Raw genomic sequence first — 21,586 nt, 5'->3', positions numbered from 1 at the left:
GATGGCAGCAACGCATCTCAAAAAAGTTGGGACAGGGCTGTGTCTACCATTGTGTAGCATCCCCTCTTCTTTTAACCACAGTCTGTAAATGTCTGGAAAATGAGGAGAGTAATTGCTGGAGTTTTGGGAGAGGAATGTTGTCCCATTCTTGTCTGATGTAGGATTCCAGCTGCTCAACAGTTCTGGGTCTTCTTTGCCAGATTTTTTGTTTCATTATACACCAAATGTTTTCTATTGGTGAAAAATCTGGACTGCAGGCAGGCCAGTTCAGCACCCAGACTCATATGAGCATATGTTGTTCTAAAATGACATGGCATCTGTGGTTTCCAAAAATAATTTCAAATTTTGATTCATCTGGCCACAGAACAGTTTTCCATTTTGCCTCAGTGCATTGCAAATGAGCTTTGGCCCAGAGAAGACGGCGGCGTTTCTGGATCCTGTTTATATATGGCTTCTTCTTTGCATGATGCAGCTTTAAATTGCATTTGTGGATTGCACGGCGAACTGTGTTGCGTACAGGCATTTCTCCAGATTCTCTGAATCTTTTGATGATATATGTATTGTGGAAGGAGGGTCTTCCAAATTTTACATTGAGGAACATTTTTCTGAATCTGTTCCACAATTTTAGACGCAGTTTTTCGCAGATTGGTAAACCTCTGCCTATCTTTGCTTCTGAGAGACTCTACTTCTCTAAAATGCTCTTTTTATATCCAGTCATGTGAGTTAGTTGCAAATTGCTCCTCCAGCTGCTTTTTTATTAGTACCACTTACTTTTCCAGACTTTTGTTGCCCCTCTCCCAACTTTTTTGAGACATGTTGCTGCCATCAAGTTCTAAATGAGTAAATATTTTTCATGAAATGGTTAAAATGTTTCACTTTCAACATCTGATATGTGTTCTATGTTCTGTTGTGAATAAAATATGGGTCTATGAGATTTGCAAATCATTGCTTTCTGTTTTTATTTACATTTATTTACATTTTATACAGCGTCCCAACTTTTTTGAAGTTTGGGTTGTACTATTAGCCATGTTAAATATGTTTTTAAGGATCTGTGACCAGAAATCAGTATTGGGAGTGATTGAAAGATCTTTCCATTTCCTCAAATGTTGAGTCTGATTTGGATGCTACCTTGTAATTTTGGACAAGGGTTTCTTTGTAAAGGAAAAATTAATGACGTCTGAAATTGGGAAGGTGAGTTCATATGTCTGATTTTTAAGCCTATAATTGACTTAAATTTTAGATATTTGAGGTGCTGGTTACTGACAAAGTCACATGTCTGGGTTAGATGTGAGAATTACATAAAATTGTTGTTATAAAAGATGTGCTTGGAATGTGTTATACTCTTTTTTTATCTATCTGGGGACATTTGGGATTTTATTGGTAAGTGGAAAGTCAGTGTTATGCCATATGGGTGTATAGTCTAACAGAGATGGACATGATCTCATAGCAAGAATACAAGTCAGAGGACAACAATGAGAAATTTTTGGCTAAATATGGGTGAGAAAGCAGACTTGTTAGGTTGGAAACAAACCAAGAGTGGCATTTATAAACCAATTCAATGCTTTGTGAAGGTCGAGCTCAAAATAGAGGGTGATAGTGTGCTCATGAACATGCAAGCAGGTCTGCAGAAAGAACAATGATTATCTGCAGCAAACAACATCATTATAAATACAACAATTTCTAGGAATGCCTCTTTTAACTCATCTTTACTCATTCACACTTATAGGTGTTTTTTGCTCATGTCAGTGAAGGGGCATCATGCCAGGTGCAGCACACATAGGATGCAAATATCTGCTCACTGCTGAATAAATCATGAGGCATCTCAAGCCTGTTTGGCTCTGAACAAGATTTAGTGCTTTACCTTAATTGGTAATGTGGCAGTATGAGCCTCTGACTCCACCTTCATATGTATCATGTGCCCTCAAACAGCAGGTATAAGAGCCTATAAGAAGTCTTCAAGAACTCAGTTTCCTCTCCTTCTGTACAGGCATCAGGGAAACTCCTCCAGACACCATGAACAAGATCATCATCTATGAAAATGCTGTCTTTCAAGGCATCAGCAAAGAGTTCACCTCCTCTGTCTCCAACTTAGCTCAGGAGAATTTTAATGACTGCATCTCCTCTCTGAAGGTGATCGGGAATCCATGGGTGGCGTACTCAGATGTCAATTTCAGTGGTAACCAGGAAATCTATGAGGAGGGTGAATACGCCAGAGTGGAGCACAATGACAGCATTTCTTCACTAGAGGTGCTGACGGAGGACCTGACGAACCCTCAGATAACACTTTATGAAGATGCGGACTATAAGGGCAGAAGTATTGTGCTGAAGGATGAGACCAACCTGTGGTACGGCTCTTTTAACAATGTGGCATCTTCTCACAAGGTTCAGAGAGGAGCCTGGGTCCTGTATGAGCATGCCGACAGACGTGGGGCAAAGATGGTGGCCAGAGCTTCTTGTGATGTTCCTGTGTACGACTCATTCAATGACCGAGTGTCCCATGTGTGCCCTCTGAAGCCAGGAAGGCCCACTGTTACAGCAGAGGTTCTCTGGGACAAGAAAGAAGAACATGTCAAATCAGTTACGATCGACTCCATATGTGGTCTGAACTGTGGAGAACGTGAAGAAAGCTTCTCCACTGAGCTGTATAGAGAATATGAGGGCTCTGTCACTGACAGCTTCAGCTTTGGCAATGCTACACAGATCACCTGGGGAATGAAATTTAGTGTAGATGTAGAACAGATGAAGGGAAACCACAACCTGAGTAATACCTTCACTGTAGAGAAAGGGAGCAGCAACACCAGAACTGAGAAGAAGAGTGTCCGGATCTCCCTGCCAGCCACTGTCCCTCCCCGCACCAAGTTCACTGTGAACGTGGTAAGGAAGGAGGTAGATGTGAAGGTCCCAGTCAAGCTGACCATCACTGCTGGGTCCCTCAGCATGAATGAATTTGGAGAGTACAGGTGCCAGTCTGGTAACTCCATCACCACCGAGTACATAGAGGATAAAATCTAGTGCACAAGTGTGGTAAGATACAAAACACACACAAACAGCATAGTCTTAATTTAGCGTTTGGTGTTTGCACTAGTAGAGTCTTGTTTTTCTTCTTGTTTTATTCGGTAAAACACTGGTTAAGGAATAGTGCATAATCATCTCATCATCTGACCAGGCAATGCAAACACCAGAGCTCATGTCTTGACTTCTCTGGTTTCCAGGGAATCCTGCTAATGTATCATCAGGACATCACCCGACAGTCTCGACATCAGTTGAGATCGACATGAGATTTTTTTTCTTCCAAACTTCTGACCTCCTGACTTTACCTGCTTCTTTGATGCATCTTAATACTGTAAGCATAAGAATAAGCATTGCATCTCTGTGTGTGGTCTTTTCTAAGTATTGCAGTGATGGCATATCAAATAAGTAAGCACAGTAATCGTCCTATAAAATTATGTTTATATTCTGTAGTTGGTGTCATGGGCCATATTAGGAACCTCTGGTATAAGCTGGTTTTCTCTAAGACAAAAATCACACATAGTGTTAAATTTTCCAAATCCATATGTTTTACTATATGGACATTTTTCCTCCCGTTGTCATTGAAACCTCACCAATAGGATGATTCACTTCAGAGGTCTATAAATCGTCCCTTTAGAATTAAAAGGTTCTGTCTGCATTCTGAGCAGTTTTGAGATGTTGAGCTTCAAAGATTTTGCATTCTGTTCAGCAAAACCAATATGTGGAACACGTCTGTGTCATACATGAAAATGACAGACACCCTAAATGTATTCTAAATGTTCAATATCAAAATCCTATCGCATTTATAAATGAGTTCTTTTGGAAAGGTCAAATGCAGAACCTTCTAATCCTAAGAACTCACTTTGAGGAATTATGAAGTTCTATCTAGTAAAACATTAAAAGAAGCAGTGATTTTCAAGGAACACAAACAGGTTCCTCATAATTTGTTTTTATAAGATAAAATCAGTGTTGTAGCAGAGTGTCTACATTATCAGAAAGCGAAATTTAATGCATTCTTATGGCATTTTTATGAAATTTATTTGTATTAATTTATTTTTTGTGACATTTCTTGTTTTAGAATAAATCATCTTTTACTTATTCAAAAAAAAGCATTGCTTTTTAAGTATAAAGGTCAGCGCAGAGGTCCATTTTAGGTAGGAACCATTAGTTTAAGTGTACATTTGGTTTCACAGCGACCAGTTACTGTAAAGAACTGTCCCAGCAAGTAAGTGTAGCCGGTCAGTCTAAAGGCAGTCTGATGTTTTGTTTTATATCAGAAATGTGATATTAATGTGCCAAAATGTTTTATTTTGGGAGAAAGAAAGAAAAAAAAAGCTGCATGAATGAATGAAATTAATGTTTATGTTGTAATTAAAACCCCAAAAATTCAAATGTTCACTATTTAATTACCTTTAAGGCTTAATATTTATAAAAATTTAAGACAATAAGTTTAAAAAAAAAAGAAAACTACAAGGAGACAGGCAGTGCATGGAGGATGCAGTGCATGACAAAGAAGCAGAACCTAATTGGTTCTCTTGTGTGTATTCAAAGAGCTGATTGGCTCACAGATAGAACCTTATAGAACTAAGTTAGAGTTTGACTTTGGAGACAGAACCTCTTTTGTTTTCTAGATAAAGAGTCCAAAAATGCATACAACTCAAAAAAAAAAACACCTCACATAATGTTAAGAAGTTGTTACAGAATATATCAATAACTCAATTTTGACAAAAATGTCAGATAGAACTTTATAATTCCAAGGGGATGAAACGTTTTCTGTCCTCTTTGACTGAAGTACTTTTTATTATCAATTTCTTTATGATTAGACTGTTTTGACCTTGTTCATGTATTTTTTTTTAAGCATTAAAAAGCAACAAAAATAAAGAAGTATGCATTTCTGTCTCTTGTGGTTACTGAAGTTACTCTTTAACACTTTTTTGTAGGGCAGTGATCAAAAGGCTGCATGACAACTTCATAAGCCCTTCATGACAACTGACACAATCCTACATAAACATTTATGAACACTTATTCCAGTAGATGTCATTTGTAATGAAAGTTGCCTTTGCCAGTGCTGTTGACTATGTCAGATGACACTGAAATTTTTTGTGACAGTAGTCGTGACACTTTTTGGGGTAAAATACAGATTTTGTAGCTCAGTGTACATCACAGTGACATAATACCAAATAAGACCACACGATCAAATGATTCTTCAAAAGTCCATTAAAATGCAGCCATTGAAAAGAACAATTTTGTACATCTCAAAGTGGGTTAGTAATCCTCAGCTATTAAAATATACTATATGAAATAGAAACGTATTATACTGTACCAAGTATTTGATTTACCATAGAAATCCAAGGTTTTATTCTAGATATGCGTTATATGTTTTGTTGATGGCTACATGATGTCAAATGGTTGCACTAGAGCAACTATTTGACATCATGTAGTCTTCAACAATGTCAAACAATCTAGCAAACAATTGATAAATGTTAAACAGTGTTGCAACCAGGAGAAAGGATTAGCATTAGCATCGCTAGCATGCTAACAGTTTAGCCCACTACAGAACATGCTCTGGCTAACTAAAGCACTGACACAAGTTTAGTTTAACGGCTTCTCAAAAACAAAAGGCAAACAGTAACTGAAAAAGAATACAGATTTCTAGCAAGTTTAGGCTTGTTGCCGAAAGTGACCCCACCCCACACAGAGTGCTGCCTTTGACAGCTTGATAGCTGTTAAACTGTAGAGACCATTTAAAAAACAAGTGACAGTCTGATGGCTGTTAAACTGTAGAGGCCATTTAAAAAACAAGTGACAGTCTGATGGCTGTTAAACTGTAGAGGCCATTTAGAAACCAAGTGACAGTCTGATGGCTGTTAAACTGTAGAGGCAATTTAGAAACCAAGTGCCCCACATGTGCTAAACAAAAGTGAGGAGTCAGCAAATTTATGTTTCTGACTAACTTGAAAATGTAGCCCATTCCTTTTTTATGATAGCACAAAGTAATAAAATAATCTTTATCAATAAAATGTAAAGCTTACAGAGCTATTCCTGACTAAAAACCTGGCTTTTTAGTGCATTTGAGTCTCTCTTCTTTTATATCATTTTCATGTTAGTATGATTAAATGTTTTGGCAGAATGTTTAGTGAGTTTACAGCATCTGAATAGTTGAATGAAACAGCTACTAGATCAGGCAAAATCAAAGAAAGCCGATAGAAAAGGAAGTTGATGTTGGCTTTGCTCACTCTGCACTGGTCATATTCACAACTGAAGTCACACAGTCACCTGATGCTGGACAGTCAAGCAACATACACTATATGGTTAAAGGTATATGGACACATAATTATTAAGTTCATGTGCTTCAGCCACACTCTTTGCTACTAGCTGTATAAAATCAAGCATAGCCATGCATTCTACATAGACAAATACTGGCCATAGACTGGGTTATAATGAAGGGCTCTGTGACTTTAAACGTGTCACTGACATAGCATGCCACCTTTCCCACAAGTCAGTATGTGAAATTTCTACCCTGCTAGATCTGCTGCAGCCAACTGGAAGTGCTATCAACATGAAATGGGAACTTCTAGGCAACGAACTGCTCAGCCACAAACTCACAGCTGAAGCACTTTGCTATGTTCTGTTGCATCGCTCACTACAGAGTTATAATCTGCTTCTGGAAGCAACATCAGCATAAGAACTGTGTATCGGGGGTTTCATAAATGGATTTCCATGGCCGAGCAACTGCACACAAGCCTGAGATCGCTGTGTGAGATGCCAAGCATCCACCCTCTATCTGTTCCAGCATGTGCTGTGCCCCCTGTGCACAAAGCAAGGTCCATGAATGGCTTGACAAGTTCATTGTGAGAACTCCAGTGGCCTGAACAGAGCCCTGACCACAACCCCAGTGAACACATTTGGGAAGAATTGGAACACTGATTGCGAGCCAGGCCTTCACAACCTCACAAATGCTCTTTTGACTGAATGCTGTTGTTGCCACACTCAAAACGTAGAGTTATGGGACTGTAACTTCACATATACTCAGTTTGTGTCTTACATTAAGTTGCTAGATTTCATGTCACAGGCTGTATGAAACGATTCTTTAAGCTCAACAGTGAAATGGTCTTTGCACTTTTAGCTGCTGCTATTAGGATCTTCTCTAGAATTAAGCTGTTAAACCTACGTCAGGTCAGCGGGGCAGGGACGTCTCAGTAGACTGCAGGGCCTTTATTATTATCTGCCTTAATTAGCTTTTTTGTTAGCTTTTTTTGCAGCTTTTGCCACTGCTTTCCATCTTCACGTTGGTAATTCAAAAACAGTAATGAACTCTGTAGAACGCTGCCTGTTATGTTTGCCAGTACCGCATTCACCATATGCTAATCTCTCAAATCTGACATACAGTACAGCGGTTACATGCTAGCACCCTTACAGACGTCTGAATATAACTACCACGGTTATTTAAGGTGGAACAGGAAATAACAATGAGAAGCTAAGTTTAGCGTTATCTGTTTTTATGCACTGTATGAGACGAGTTATAATCAGAAAACAGTAGTTGCACCACTTGAGGTGGGTCCACAGGTTTAACCCCTAACCTACTATGGATATTCACTTGGATGTAACATTTATAGTATGTCTGCGTGTTCTTGTGCTTATATGCAAGTTTATACATCATCACCAGGCCGAAAATGCTACTTGCCCACCAGCAATTTGATATAAATACATACATATTCAGCCTTGTATCTCCATTTGTTGTTGTATATTATTTTTGCATCATTTGAAAAGTCCAGTAACCTTTTACAATGTGTTAAAATTTTGTGATAAAATGACAAACAGAGAAGATCTAAAACTACTTGGGGAAAAAAATTGCTGTTACACTGACTTCCATCACCAGTTAAGAATGTTTTTGTTTCTCCTATGAAGTTGTCATTTTTTAGATACAAGGTTTTGTTCCGACAGCAATGATGCCTGTTTTCAATGCCTATTCTCTCTGAATGCTGTGTGAGCCTTTAATTTTAATATGGGTGCAAAATCAAAAACAAGACATTGTAAGAGAGAAACAAGCCTTACTCACTTTAACCTGTGAGAACATCTTTGTGTTTCTCTCCCTGCAGCGTTTCGGCATGGTTCATTCTGGGGGGGGTGGGCAATTTCTGTTAAGTGGTGGTGGCCTGAGAGATTCTCACTCTCTACACTATGTATTTCAACTTTGTGGTATTGAAAGAAGAAATTAGAACCAACACTTTCTATGAATCCTTATCATGATTGGCATAAGCCTGTAAAATTGCTTCTAATCAGTTATAAATACATGCATGACAAACAGCAACAGTGAGGTTTTTAATGACTTAATTGTTTAGGAAATTCATACATAACACAATACATAATTTATACATAACATAATACCAGTAAACACTATAAATGTTCAGTTCAAGCCTTAAAATACAGAAAACACAGAAGACTCAACAACTAAATACAACACTTTTCAGTGTTTGGTGTCTCCACCCTTTATTACAGTTTTCATTCATTTTGGTTCCATTGCTTTCAGTTCTTCAAAGAAATCTGCAGGGTCCTCCGAAGTTCAGTCTTAGACATTGTCTTCATTTTCTGTTTCTCATGCTCATTCTCATTCTGTTTCAATCCATAAACTTTGCAAATTTTCTTCTGTTCTGTCTGTTTTCTCCATTAATACCACTGACTCAGTGTCTTTGATGCAAAGCTCCACTCAATAAGCATCAAAAGCTATTCAGAGGGCTAATATCGCCCCCTTGTGGAGAATTTTTAGTCTCATAAAATGAGTGACTGGCTCAGAGGCTCATGGGCACCAGTTTAAATGGCCTGCTTCATAATCCTTTATCCATGATTATTTAAATGAGGCCTCAGAAAGCTCATCCGTAACCATGTTTAAGATTCATCTGACCTCTGATGTTTCTACACCCTGTGGTTCATACTGTCCCATTATTGCACATATAAACAACACCGTTTTGACTGGATTCCTATTGACATTGTCTTCATCTGTGCTGTTCCACTGTTATGGACGACCTCAGTGGTAAGACTTTGAGCGCGTAGTGAACACTCCAGTTTCGGAATAATGGTAAAACTCTCTCAGTGAAAGTGTGTGTTATAGTGTGCAGGTGTGTGTTGGTCAGAAGATCAGTGAAGGTCACTTTCCCCCTGTCCCAGTCCAGCTGCACTCTGACCCTCTGCAGCTTCTCTTTTATTTTGAGAAACTGGAGTGGCTGTCCTGGGTAGCGTACCCAGTATTTATCAGTGCTGTTAAAGCCCAGAGCCCACACACCACCCCAGAGAGATCCTCCCTTTCTCGGAATAGACTCTGCTATCACTCCCACTTCCCAGCGAGCAGTATCTCCAACCTGGACGTCCCAGCGGTGAGTGCCTGAGTTAAAACCCTCAGAGCCCAAAACACACTTGCACCAATCAAATCTCTCTGGATTATTAGGAAGCAGTAATTCCTCATTTCTGCTTACAACAGCAGTGAGATCATCAGACAGGTGGAGGGCTCGATGTGCAGTGTTGGGGTCCAGAGTAACAGGGGCTGAGGAGAGAGAAGAAGAACATCCATGTAATTTACCTTGATGATGTTGTTTAGCCAAGAAATGTGAAAGACTTATTAGGTTCAGTCATGCTTAATATGTGGTCCTTAAACAAATGGTTTAGTAACACTGACTACTTAAATACAGAGGCATGTGATCCAAAATCAGTCCTGTTTTGTGAATATCAGGCCTGGTGCTGTCTGAAATGGCTACCTGTAGTGAGGAATTTGTTTCATTTTTAAAATTCATCATAAGTCATATGGTGCTCTGAAGCACATCAGCAAGTTAGTGCAACGTAAATGAAGACCTGGATACTGTTTGAGAAGGTTTGAAAGAAGTTCTGGTGATTTTTTTAGTTTTGGTATTTTTATAGAAACTGGCTATTTGGGTGACTGTTCTAGTTCTAGTGTTTGTTAGTAAGCTCAGCTCCCTAGCTTAAGCGCTGAAGTAAAGAAAAATTTGAACACACAGTATGTGTCGCTGATTGACTACACTATTGACTATGGTAAGAGTGCAAAATTGGGTAAATTTGATTTTTCACAATTTTTTTTTTCCTTTAATGTTTAGTTTTTTTATCAATTCAATTCAAACTCCAAACCCCAAATGAAGCCTGTTTATTTTAATAATAAGTCAAATCTTTTGTACTTCAGGCTTGTGTCTACAAATAATGGTAACTCACTGTACTGGAGAATCTCCTGCATGTTCTCCCACACTCTGAACTTCAGGTTGGAAATGCATTTTGCAACATTGATCAGAGCTCCTGATGTCTTCTGTGGATCCTTTGGTGTGCTCTTGAGTCTGAAAACAGCAGATAATGTATTGTATAATTCACTTGTCCTGAAGAAATACTGCTTTTAATGTACCATTAATTCAGCTATAAGTCAAAGCACATTTTTGCAAACTAATTTCTAAACAAAATGTAATCTTATAAAGAGTTTAGATGAGAGAAATAAATTTATATTGGCCCTCTGTATCTTATTACTGTACAAGGAGACAGAATCTTTGATGCTTGTATCATATTTAACAGGCTACATTTACATATTTTCTTATTAGTTTTAAGATTTTTAGGGAAGAAACAGATATTATTGCTTACTCCAAGAAATCCAACTATGAAAACGTTATTTCAGGAAATCTTACTTTTTTTCCTTAATATAAGCATCTGTCAATACTCCAAGTTTAGTGAATGGCTTTTTATGCAACATACCACATAAAATTGTCATAAGTCATACCCAAATTTGCCACCAGAGTTTTAACTGATGTCATGACTACAGTGATTAAGTGACCCTTATTAGTCCCACAATGGGGAAATTTCACCTCTGCATTTAACCCATCCGTACAGTGAACCACCACATACACACTATTGAAGACACACACTAGGGGGCAGTGAGCACACTTGCTCGGAGCAGTGGGCAGCCCTATCCACAGTTGGGGGGTTAGGCGCCTTGCTCAGCGACACCTCAGTAATGTACTGTCGGCTCAGGGGATCGAATCGGCGTCCTTCCGTCCGCAAGGCTGGTTCCCTAACCTCTAGCCCACAACTGCCCCCTCCATGACTGCCACGACTGCCACGACTGCCCAGGCAAATCACACACAGACTGCCATGACTACTTTTTATAAAGTTTGCCCTGCTCATGGATCCATCCACTCTGCTTGGGTCATGTGGGAGATATCATTGCTATCCCCCACACGATAACTTTACAGGAGAAGGAAAAAACTTACTTAACTTTTAATGTAAGTCAATGGAACCAGACGTTTTTCCCCAAGTAATTTTGGGTCATTTCTTTTGGTCCATTCTCAATGAAATTTACACATGATGTAAAAGCCAACAAGCAATTTCAAATTATGCCAAAAACTGAAATTCCGACTGCAGTGATATACTGAATCATCTCAAATGAAGGCAAAATCTCTACTTATTATAAGATTGTTATGATTGTTTATGATAGACTTATTTCTGCACATTTGTGTGTTTTGTGTGGGATTAATGTCGTTTGGTCATGTGCACGACATTGTATTGATAATCATGCACAGCTTTAGTGGTTTCAAAGCTTTTACAGACATAACATCTGGTTAAGTCTGAGGTTGATTGGTACAGCATGACTTCAGGCTTTGAACTGATTGTTTTAACAAGCCAATTTTGCTGAACAAATTGAATTTAACTATAAAATTGTGTGTTCATTCATGAAATTAAAAAAAATTAAGACATTAATATAACATATATAACATTTTGGAAAACACCTATACCAAATGTTTACCATTTACTTCTTTTATGTTTTGTTTTTATTACTCGCCAAAAAATGGAATATTATAGCTTTTACTGAGTGTTTTTCTGAACCTGTTGGATATATTTTAAATCAACAGCATTGATTTTAGTATTTACTTACTGATTCATTGTCGACTGAACTTTCTAAAAGAGGGGAAAAAGGAAAAGAAATTGATGGCACAAATGATGTTTATCCTACAGGAGATACAGAAAGATAACAACTGAACAAGAACATTAGAGAGAGAGTGAGAAGTGTTTGTTACCTGTAAGAACAGAACGTCCTCAGCTCCCATTTCCTTCTCTATGTGTCTGATTGTGTCTGAAAGAGCTGATATTTCTCCATTCATCTCCTCAATCTTCCTCCTCATCATCTGACTCTTCTGCTCCTCTTCCTCCTTCAGTGCAGCTATCCTTGCTGCTTCTTCATCTCTTAGAAACTGGTGAAGCTTCTCAAACTCCTCCTTTATCTGCCTCTCTGTGTGCTGGGCCTGCGTCTGGAATGAGAGACCATTAGGAAACACAAACTCTAACAGATGATCTACAAACATTTACCACCTACAGGAGAAGTGGACACTCATCAGAAACATCACCTCAGCAACATGTTCCACAATTCAAGATGATGTTTCACCTTAATGTGAGCTGCTGTTTGGTCATAGTCTTGTCTTGTCTCCTCATAGAGCTTCAGTTTCTCTTGTAGAGACTCTAAAGAGGTCTTGAGTTCTGTCTGGAATAATCAAATATACAGTTTAACTGAGACAATTCTCTACCTGCAAACTAATGGAGCTATTCTTAGGTTATAGAAGTATGTAATAAAAAGCAAAGGTTCCTAAATGGTTCTTGGCTTGGATGTATGGTTCTAGAATTAAACTTTAATTTGTGTACAGCCTTCACAGAACCTTTTTTATTATTTTCACACTCAGACATCATCAACTAAAAGTGGTTCTTCTATGGTACGACTCCAAAGAACCATTTCTGACAGCTATAAGGGCCAATATCCTACTATGCTTATTTTTTTTCTTTTCCTTGAGGTTCATTTATGATGATTTTTGTACCAAAACCAGTTGGAATTAATTTTTATGTCATTATTTTTTATGTGTTAGAATGAAACAGACTGATATATGTAAATGAGCTCTGTCCTGATTGGCTGCTTTGTATTTTACCTCATTAAAAAAGCAGTCTGAGCTGAAACTAATGTACACAGAATAGGTTAATATAAACCAATCAGCCATAATATTAAAACCACCTTCTACACTCAGTGTCCATTTTATCAGCTCCACTTACTATATAGGTGCACTTTGTAGTTCTACAGTTACAGACTGTAGTCCATCTGTTTCTCTGCATACTTTTTCAGCCCCCTTCACCCTGTTCTTCAGTGGTCAGGACCCCTATGGACCCTCACAGAGCAGGTACTATTTGGGTGGTGGATCATTCTCAGCACTGCAGTAACACTGACGTGGTGGTGGTGTGTTAGTGTGTGTTGTGCTGGTCTGAGTGGATCAGACACAGCAGTGCTGCTGGAGTTTTTAAACACGTCAGTGTCACTGCTGGACTGAGAATAGTCCACCAACCAAAAATATCCAGCCAACAGCGTCCTGTGGGCAGCGTCCTGTGACCACTGATGAAGGACTAGAGGATGACCAACACAAACTGTGCAGCAGCAGATGAGCTGTCGTCTCTGACTTTACATCTACAAGGTGAACCAACAAGGTAGGAGTGTCTAATAGAGTGGACAGTGAGTGGACACAGTGTTTAAAAACTCCAGCAGCACTGCTGTGTCTGATCCACTCACACCAGCACAACATGCACTAACACAACACCACCACGTCAGTGTTACTGCAGTGCTCTGTGGTGGTCCTGACCATTAAAGAACAGGATGGAAGGGGCTACCAAAGTATGTAGAGAAACAGATGGACTACAGTCTGTAATTGTAGAACTACAAAGTGCTCCTATATATATAAGTGGAACTGTAAAACTGGACATGGAGTGTAGATACAAGGAGGTGATTTTAATGTTATGGCTGATCATTGCATGTAAATCTGTTGATTTTCATGACATCACAAAAACAACAAATTCAAAACTGGCTGGTTTTGCAGCTTAGACTCAATATATGGACAGTATGGGCTGTGGGGATGTAACATGCTTCAAAAATGCTATATAGTATATACAACTCTTTCCACACATTGAACACACATCATTTTTCATTTCAAAAATTGAGTAATACTCAGTGTCCTCTGAAATGGGCCCTTTCCTACTTCAGTTTGCGTTTACACCATACATTCCTTTCCTCATTGTTTTTATTTTGCCTTCAAGTCACATGCATTTCCAATCGGACCCCACTCACTCTGTCACACGTTACATAACAGGATGGACTGGCACTCACAGGACATAAGTTGTTTTGTATCTTCTTCTGTCTTAAAAGCGTGGTCAATTTTTCAGGTTCACAAACACAAATCAAACCAGTAGAATAAACATCCTACCTTGAAAGTGTGCACAGCTTCGTCTGTTGGACAGCAGCTGTGATTTCTATGGATTTGTGAGGCCTGACACACCACACACACAGGCTGCTGATCATCCAGACAGAAGAGTTTGAGTTTCTCATTGTGCAGAATGCAGAGCACCTCAGACCCTGCTGAAGATCTCTGACTCCTGCTCTCTAGAAAAGACTCACACACGTTTTTCAGTACGAGGTTACAGGGGGGCTCATATTTTAAGGGGAATCTTCTTCTACAAACTGGACATTCTCGAGATCTCTTAGTTGCCCAGAACTGCTGCAGACAGGTTTTACACACACTGTGGCTGCACGACAGAACAACAGGATCCCTGAAGATGTCACAGCACACAGGACAGGAAAGCTCTTCTTCCGAAACAAGGTTTTTAGCAGCCATTTCCTCCAACTGCTGCTGTGCTGGTTGTCTGTAATGGCTTCTTTAGTCCAGTTAGTTCCACAAAATGAACGTGGCAGCACAAACAAAATCCGACAGCTGAACGCTCTTCCTCTCACGCTTCAGGCATCTGAGGACATCTGCAGGACAGAGCATACATCTGTTGCTTACTTCCTTTTTTCAGTGTGTACCAGCAAAGGAAACATGGATCTCCTATGGAAAAAACATGGCTGTGTACTTCCTTCAATGACAAAGTAAGGGAGGAGTAATTTTGATAAGGAGGAGCTAGATAGTCACAAAATTGTACTTGTATGCTTTATCCACTAGATGGAGACAGTTCACTGCATATTAGGTTGCCATAGAACAACTTGAATTGGCTCACTGGGTCTCTTGCTGGAACACTCTCTAACAGTTAAGATGATCTTAACACAATAAACTTAGCTGGTATACATTTATTACTTAACCAAATAGTTAGCATTTCTTGTTTTGGGAGAGTCTGCACTGTACGATTTCTGGTTTCTCTGACAACCAGTTTCAGCAAACGAAATAAGCTCTAGATTTGAGAAAAAGTGTTTTAATGTGTGCAGCATTGACAGCTTAGTCCACTGGAGCTGGACTACAAACATATTTTTGGGCAATTAATTTTGTTATGGAAATACGAGAAGCATTGGTAACGCTTCAGTATATAGGTAATGTTATAATGCCTTTATAAAGGTCTATTAAGCTTATTAATACATTATTAAACAGTAATTAGAATTAATCATTTTCCAGAGACTTTTCCCACAAGAAGGATAACATGGTTTACAGGAGCTTTATGAATATATCGGTTAGTGATTGATTGAAGTACGCTATATAGCCAAAAGTATGTGGACACCCCTCCTAATAATTCAGTTCAGGTTTTTCAGCCACACCCATTACTAACATGGATAAAGATTAAGCACATAGCCTTGCAGTCTCCTTAGACAAACACTGATAGTTGAATGGGTCATACTGAATAACTCAGTTTAAACATGGCTCAAGTCAGTTTGTGAAATGTTTGTCCTGCTAGATCTGCCCCTGTCAACTGTAAGTGCTATTATTGTGAAATGGATGTATCTAGAACAACAGCTCAGCCACAAAGTTGTAGACCACACAAATCACAGAGTGGTGCCGCTGTGTGCTGAAGTGACAGTGCATATCCTCTGTTCAACCACTCACTAAAGAGTTCCAGACTGCCTCTGGAGGCTGCATCAGCGAAAGAACTGAGCATCAGGAGCTTCATGGAATGGGTTTCCAAGGATGAGCAGCTGCACATGGAGCCCTGACCACATTCCCAGACACAAATGTTTCAGAAAGCCTTCTCAGAAGAGTAGAGGCTGTTATAGCCACAAAAGGGAGGTAAACTCTATAGTAATCCCCATGATTTTGGAGTGGAATGTCTAAGCAGATCATATGTGTGTGATGTACGGGTGTCCATATACTTTTGGCAATAGTTCTTGGCCATATTAATAGATAAGAACAAACTGCCACACTGATCAGGACGGGACATTTTGGGTGTGTCTGAAATGCAAGTTTTATAATAATAATAATAATAATAATATTTTACTTATATTGCACTTTTCACGTTGGTGGCAGCTCAAAGTGCTTTCTAGGTGATAAAAAATAGTTCTACAAGAAATTATAAGTATTAATGTAGAATCATAAGAAAATGACACAGATCAAATTAAAAGATATCACAAGACATAGAGTTATAATTAAACGCATTTTGTACCATGTAAAGGATGTATCATTTTCTTAGGGAGTCCAGTAAGAAGAGCATTACAATGATCAACTCTGCTTGTAACAAATGTATGAACACGTTTCTCTGCGCCGCTCTGAGATAGAAAAGGCAGAACTTTAGCGATATTTCTCAAATGATAAAAAGCTACGTTAGTGACTGTGTTTACATGTGGGGTAAAACAGAGCTCAGAGTCTAAGATCACACCCAGGTTTCCTTCTTCAGGTTTGGTATATGAAGATAAAGAGCGTAAAGCATTTTTCTATACCAATGATCAGTACAGTTTTTTTTGTGATTTAGTTATGGAAAATTTTGCGACACCCCACGCTGCCATCTCCTAGGGTGGGCTTTCAGTTAACTGCTCCAGCACCACCAGACTGAGCACTTCCTCGGAATCACATTCTTCGGACAACAGCCACCTCCTGCAGGAAACGTCAAGCTGTTGCGCCAACATGGAGGGCCAGTCAAACTCCCATTGCATCAGCCGAACTGCTGACTGTGTTGTTGAGTCCAGCCAACCCTCTGAAGGTCAACTTTTTTCAGTTCATTGTACTCCAATCTCTCCAAGCGATGAAGACTCAATGGCGACGTTCATTCACACGTCCTGGGTTTCGGCACCACTGTGATGCTTTTTGTGAGGCTGGGAGGAGTGAGGACACTAGGTGCAGGGTGTGGAGTGTTTTCTTTTTATTCTGATAACAGCTTTTCAACCAACATACCGTGATTTCCTTCTCTCTGGCTATAAGCAGGCTGGCAGAAACAAGACACAGGTAAATCTTGTCAGCTACTCAGCCTGCTGGTTCGGCATGACTGGCTTTCCGTCCTGCATGTGATACTTGGCCATGCCCCCTCCTCCACACCATCTTCTTACTTTGGAAAAATCCTTCTGAACTTCTTCTGAATAGCAGAATACATTAGAATCTACAACATGGGAGTCAAACTGGGTTCTCTCTGGGCCACAGCTCTGCAGAAATTAGCATTTTAGCTCTTCCAGCTATTGAAAATCAACACACAATAACATTGTTAATTAGCTGATGTGTTGACTAAGACAGAACACTGATTTATGTAGTGCATTGTTCTGGCAAGAGTGGTATCTGACACATAATCTACAATATGTATAAGGCAACTTTACATATGTTAAAACTTGAAGTAATTTTAGTCTTTGCATTGTTGCTATTTGAGAGATGATTGACCAGAGTACAGAAGGCAAGTATGAAAAACAGTACTGTTATTAGTAAAGAAGGTTTCATAGACTGTAGCTAACAAACAGTAAAGAGATAATGAAAAATAACAACAACAGAGATAAAAACACAAAAACATTTCACTATTGACTAAATATTTTCATGAAATACAGAAAATGTGAAAGAGAACATGTTTGCCAACATGAAATCCAAGCCTGGCTTTTTTAAATCTCCTCCTCCTCTACACCTCCTCTACCTGTTGGAGGAAGTGAATCTCATACCGTCTCTCTGATCTTTCTTCATTCTGCACTCACTTCACTCAGAGACACCAATGAGGAGCTTTTAAACAGTGACTGTATGTGTTTGTTTCTTGATGTGTGATTCTGAAAGGAGCTAAAACTCACTCAGTGGGTTGAAGGGCTACGGTGGCTGATTCTCAACTGTGCTGCTCTGATCATTACAGACGTCCTAAAAGAGAAAGTGGAGTTTGGACTAAAGGAGCCGTTACAGAGAAACAGCACAGCAGCAGTTGGAGGAAATAGCTGCTAGAAACCCTCTCCCAGTTTGTGAGAGAAGATCCTCTAAAGATGATCCTTCTGTTAGCCATACACAGAAGAGCCTTTGTGAGTCTTTTCTAAGGAGCAGGAGTCAGAGATCTTCAGCAGGGTCTGAGGAGCTCTGCATTCTGCACAATGAGAAACTCAAACTCTTCTGTTTGGATGATCAGCAGTCTGTGTGTGTGGAGTGTCATCTATCAAGAACACATAGGGACCACAACTGCTGTCCAGCAGAGGAAGCTATGACTGACTTTAAGGTATGAAATCTTAAAAAAATAACACTGGTGCAAATTAAGGAGGGTGGGCACTTTTGACATTAATCAAGATCATTTTTATGGGGTAGCAAAAAAGTTGTCCAAAAAAAAACTTTAATGTTTTTCAATAAATCTACTACACTAAGCATATTGCCTTGTCATTACAAGCTGAATCAAAGCTGTGTGAGTGAAATGTGCTGTGCACACTGAGGAAAAGTAATAAAAAAGTTTCTGTCAGGGTGGAGATGACAGTGTGGATTCCAATGGCTTCAACACTTTTATTTACCTAGTTTTATGTTTGAATTTGGATATCTTCCTCATTCCAAATGTCCAGTATACTGGGCATTTTTCCAATGTATTCTATCTCTATAGTAGTTGGTGTGTCATCACACTCACTTGTATGTCTTTCTACAGATCCCAGTGTTTGTATTGGTTAATCATTTAATAGAATATTTTATTTTTATATTGTGTATGTAGGCTATAGTATTTCTTTGTTGCCCCCTGCCCCAATTCTTATCAGACCAAATTTGTACCCTGATCACAACCAAGTGTTACTCTTTCTAAGTGAAATAGCAGGATGACCCTTTAGATAAATGCAAAACAGCTATTGCCCTTTAGTCTATGCTGTACCATTGTTGACATGATGTCTCAATGCTTTTATTGCAAATTCAAAGCTCACAGTGCTTTACAATTAAGTAATGAGTTCAGTAGTGTTGAGTAACAATTTAAAAAAGAAACTAAAGTCGAATTAATTTTAAGTTAAAGATGAGTATTAATTAGGTGTCTAAGAATGCATTGTGACCTTGTGATATCACAATGTAAAACTGTCACATTCATGTCACATTTTCATATCTTAATGATTAGGGTTGTTGGTTTACTTTATTCAAATTTTGTCTAAAATCTTATGAGAATTTAGTTGTATGCAAAGGTTTGGATTCTCCTGGTAAAATTATATTTTGTTGATTTTTTTTAAATTGAGAATAAGTTAACATATAGCACGTCATGTGCTACACTGGGCTCAAAGAGGACGCTGGAGGCAGACACAAACTAAAACACCACCAAAGCTAAGCTGGCCACTTTTCAGTGGCTTTAAACAGTCCTTTTCTCTCTTGAGCTCTCCAGCTCCTTAATCTTCAGTCTCTCACTGCTTCTGCTGCTGCCCATCCCTCTTTCTCTCTGTTCCCTTTCTGCTCTTTTTAAAAGGTGCTCACGCTGCCAGCCAGATCAGTTCTTGCCAGGGTTCGTCCTTGCTCGGAGTTTGGGCCCCGCCTCCCTGCTGGCCCTCACAGCCATCATCGGGGCCCGGGGGATGGGCACATGCCATACCCAGGCTTATTAACTGGCTAGACTCATGTAACAAGCAAAACAGGTGTAACAGATTACATTATATAAAATTGATACACAGATGGAGCATTGGACAGGCCGAATAGCATTACTAAATATTCATAGTGCCCCCTACCGGTGATGAATACCGGTGATGTTTTCCATTCATCCCTTTCTCTAATTCTTACCAAGTTGTAAGCACTATGGAGGTCTAATTCAGTGAAGTATAGGGCTCCTCTAAGTTGTTCAAGAGCTACCATGACAATAGTTCATGGTCAGCCCAAGAGATACACGGGTTGTGTTTTTCTAACCATGGCAGCCCGAGGATTACTAAAATTTCAGAAGAATCAATTACAAAAAAGGAAATAAGTTCCTGATGAAGGGCACTAGTACTGTCGGTTGTGTTATGGAGCCGGCTTCTACTGGCTCCCCGTCTAACGTAAGGTCTCGTAATGGGTTGCCCAGGGGCTTTACTGGAATCCTCAGCTCCTCCAACAGCTTAGCATGAATGAAGTTCCCCTCTGCTCTGGAGTTGATTAAACCTGAAGCAACAGAGAACTACAGTGGCAGGAAACAAGCACTGGTAAGAGAAGGGCTTTCGAAACCAACCCCTTTGTGGGAACACTCACCACGTTTTCTAGGGGTCAGCACCCTGAGATCTGTTCGGACGGGCTTGGCAGTCATGTAGAAGGTGACAAGCAGTCCCACAATATAAGCACAGACCCCGTCTTAAATGTTGAAGCCTCTCCTCAGCGGACAGACATGTGTCACATTACACGGCTTCTTCCGGGTCACTGGAGGAACATCCTTATGTCGTTTATGAGGAGCTGTGATGGAAGGGTTGTTGTGTGACTGATGAGCCCTGCGGTTCTGTGAAAGTTGGTCCAGACAAATAGAAACAAAGATCAATTTGTCCAGTGTAAGTTCATCATCTCGACAGGCTAGTTCAGTGAGGATATGTGGGTTGAGATCCTGGCTAAACATAAACTAACAGAGCCGGCTTACACAGACTGCACTGCACAGACAGCATGTGATCCAAGCTTGTGGTCAAAAAAACATGCACAGGTCAGTTCCAAAACAATCCAGAAAGGCCAGAGGAAAAACATTATATAGTCAGGCAACCAAGATCAAAAGGGCAAAGGCAAAATTCAGAATAGAAAGTCCAAAAATACAGTCCAGATACACAAAAGGCAAAACCAATATACAACGCTCAGTAGCTCAAGGAAATGAAGCAATACCTTGAGGAAGAGCGTTGATTGCTTGTTATTGACTGATCAGCAGTTACATGATCTCCAAGAGAGTTCTGGGAAGGGTAGTTCTTAGATCCAGAAGAATGCATGACAGAAAGAGTCCTCTCCAATATTTTCTATAAGGTGTTTGCAGGGAGCCAGTATCTGCAGATCAAAAATTTAAAATCAATTATAAAGCATGGTCACCCACACTACACCCCCTTCAACTAGGGCCTGGTAGGTCCAGTCATAGATTTCCAAAGGAAAAAAGCACAAATGTGTACTTCACACAACCCTGCACAAATTCCAATTTATACAATGGTTACAATTACTTTTACAATTATTTTTCACATTAGTCATATCTGGTTCTAAACTGCCTCTTAAAAGTTGAGTGTAATTGGTAAATTGCTAATCTGACAGGACAGAGCTGAAACACTAAGCTGGGATTGTTGAATGCAAAAATTAGCACACTACTGTTGTGAGAAGATAACACATTCTCTACCGAGAACACACTTAAATATGGCATTGTTCTGCAAATTTTGGAGAACAATTTGTATTTTCTATTACTATTATTTATTTATTTTACAATTTTCTATTTA

The 21,586-nt window shown here is 39.4% G+C and overlaps 2 protein-coding genes across 2 annotated transcripts; one reads left to right on the top strand and one right to left on the bottom strand.

The window, feature by feature from the left end:
- Positions 1-1,999: 1,999 nt before the first annotated feature.
- On the top strand, positions 2,000-3,012 carry LOC118822869 (epidermal differentiation-specific protein-like). The gene has a single exon (XM_036592189.1). The coding sequence runs from the start codon at positions 2,014-2,016 to the stop codon at positions 3,010-3,012; it is 999 nt and encodes a 332-aa protein (XP_036448082.1). The 5' UTR covers positions 2,000-2,013.
- A 5,306-nt stretch (positions 3,013-8,318) lies between these two features.
- On the bottom strand, positions 8,319-14,917 carry LOC118822991 (tripartite motif-containing protein 35-like). The gene is made up of 6 exons (XM_036592343.1): positions 14,283-14,917; positions 12,434-12,529; positions 12,069-12,299; positions 11,927-11,949; positions 10,225-10,343; positions 8,319-9,547 (listed from the first exon to the last, which is right to left on the bottom strand). The coding sequence occupies exons 1-6, from the start codon at positions 14,688-14,690 to the stop codon at positions 9,003-9,005; spliced, it is 1,422 nt and encodes a 473-aa protein (XP_036448236.1). The 5' UTR covers positions 14,691-14,917; the 3' UTR covers positions 8,319-9,002.
- Positions 14,918-21,586: the final 6,669 nt, after the last annotated feature.

This window comes from Colossoma macropomum, unplaced genomic scaffold (genome assembly GCF_904425465.1).
Source record: "Colossoma macropomum unplaced genomic scaffold, Colossoma_macropomum, whole genome shotgun sequence".
Taxonomy (NCBI): domain Eukaryota; kingdom Metazoa; phylum Chordata; class Actinopteri; order Characiformes; family Serrasalmidae; genus Colossoma; species Colossoma macropomum.
The sequence above is the reverse complement of the archived record's forward strand: the minus strand, read 5'-3'. Positions and strand labels throughout refer to the sequence as shown.

Bases quoted from the DNA above. Each gene is read 5' to 3' on its own strand.
- LOC118822869 (XM_036592189.1), top strand. From the start codon at position 2,014: ATGAACAAGATCATCATCTATGAAAATGCTGTCTTTCAAGGCATCAGC.
- LOC118822991 (XM_036592343.1), bottom strand. From the start codon at position 14,690: ATGGCTGCTAAAAACCTTGTTTCGGAAGAAGAGCTTTCCTGTCCTGTG. The intron at 12,530-14,282 runs GTAGGATGTTTA...TGATTATTCCAG, and splicing joins AAGCTGTGCACACTTTCAAG to ACAGAACTCAAGACCTCTTT. The intron at 12,300-12,433 runs GTGAAACATCAT...CTCTCATTCCAG, and splicing joins AAACAGCAGCTCACATTAAG to ACGCAGGCCCAGCACACAGA.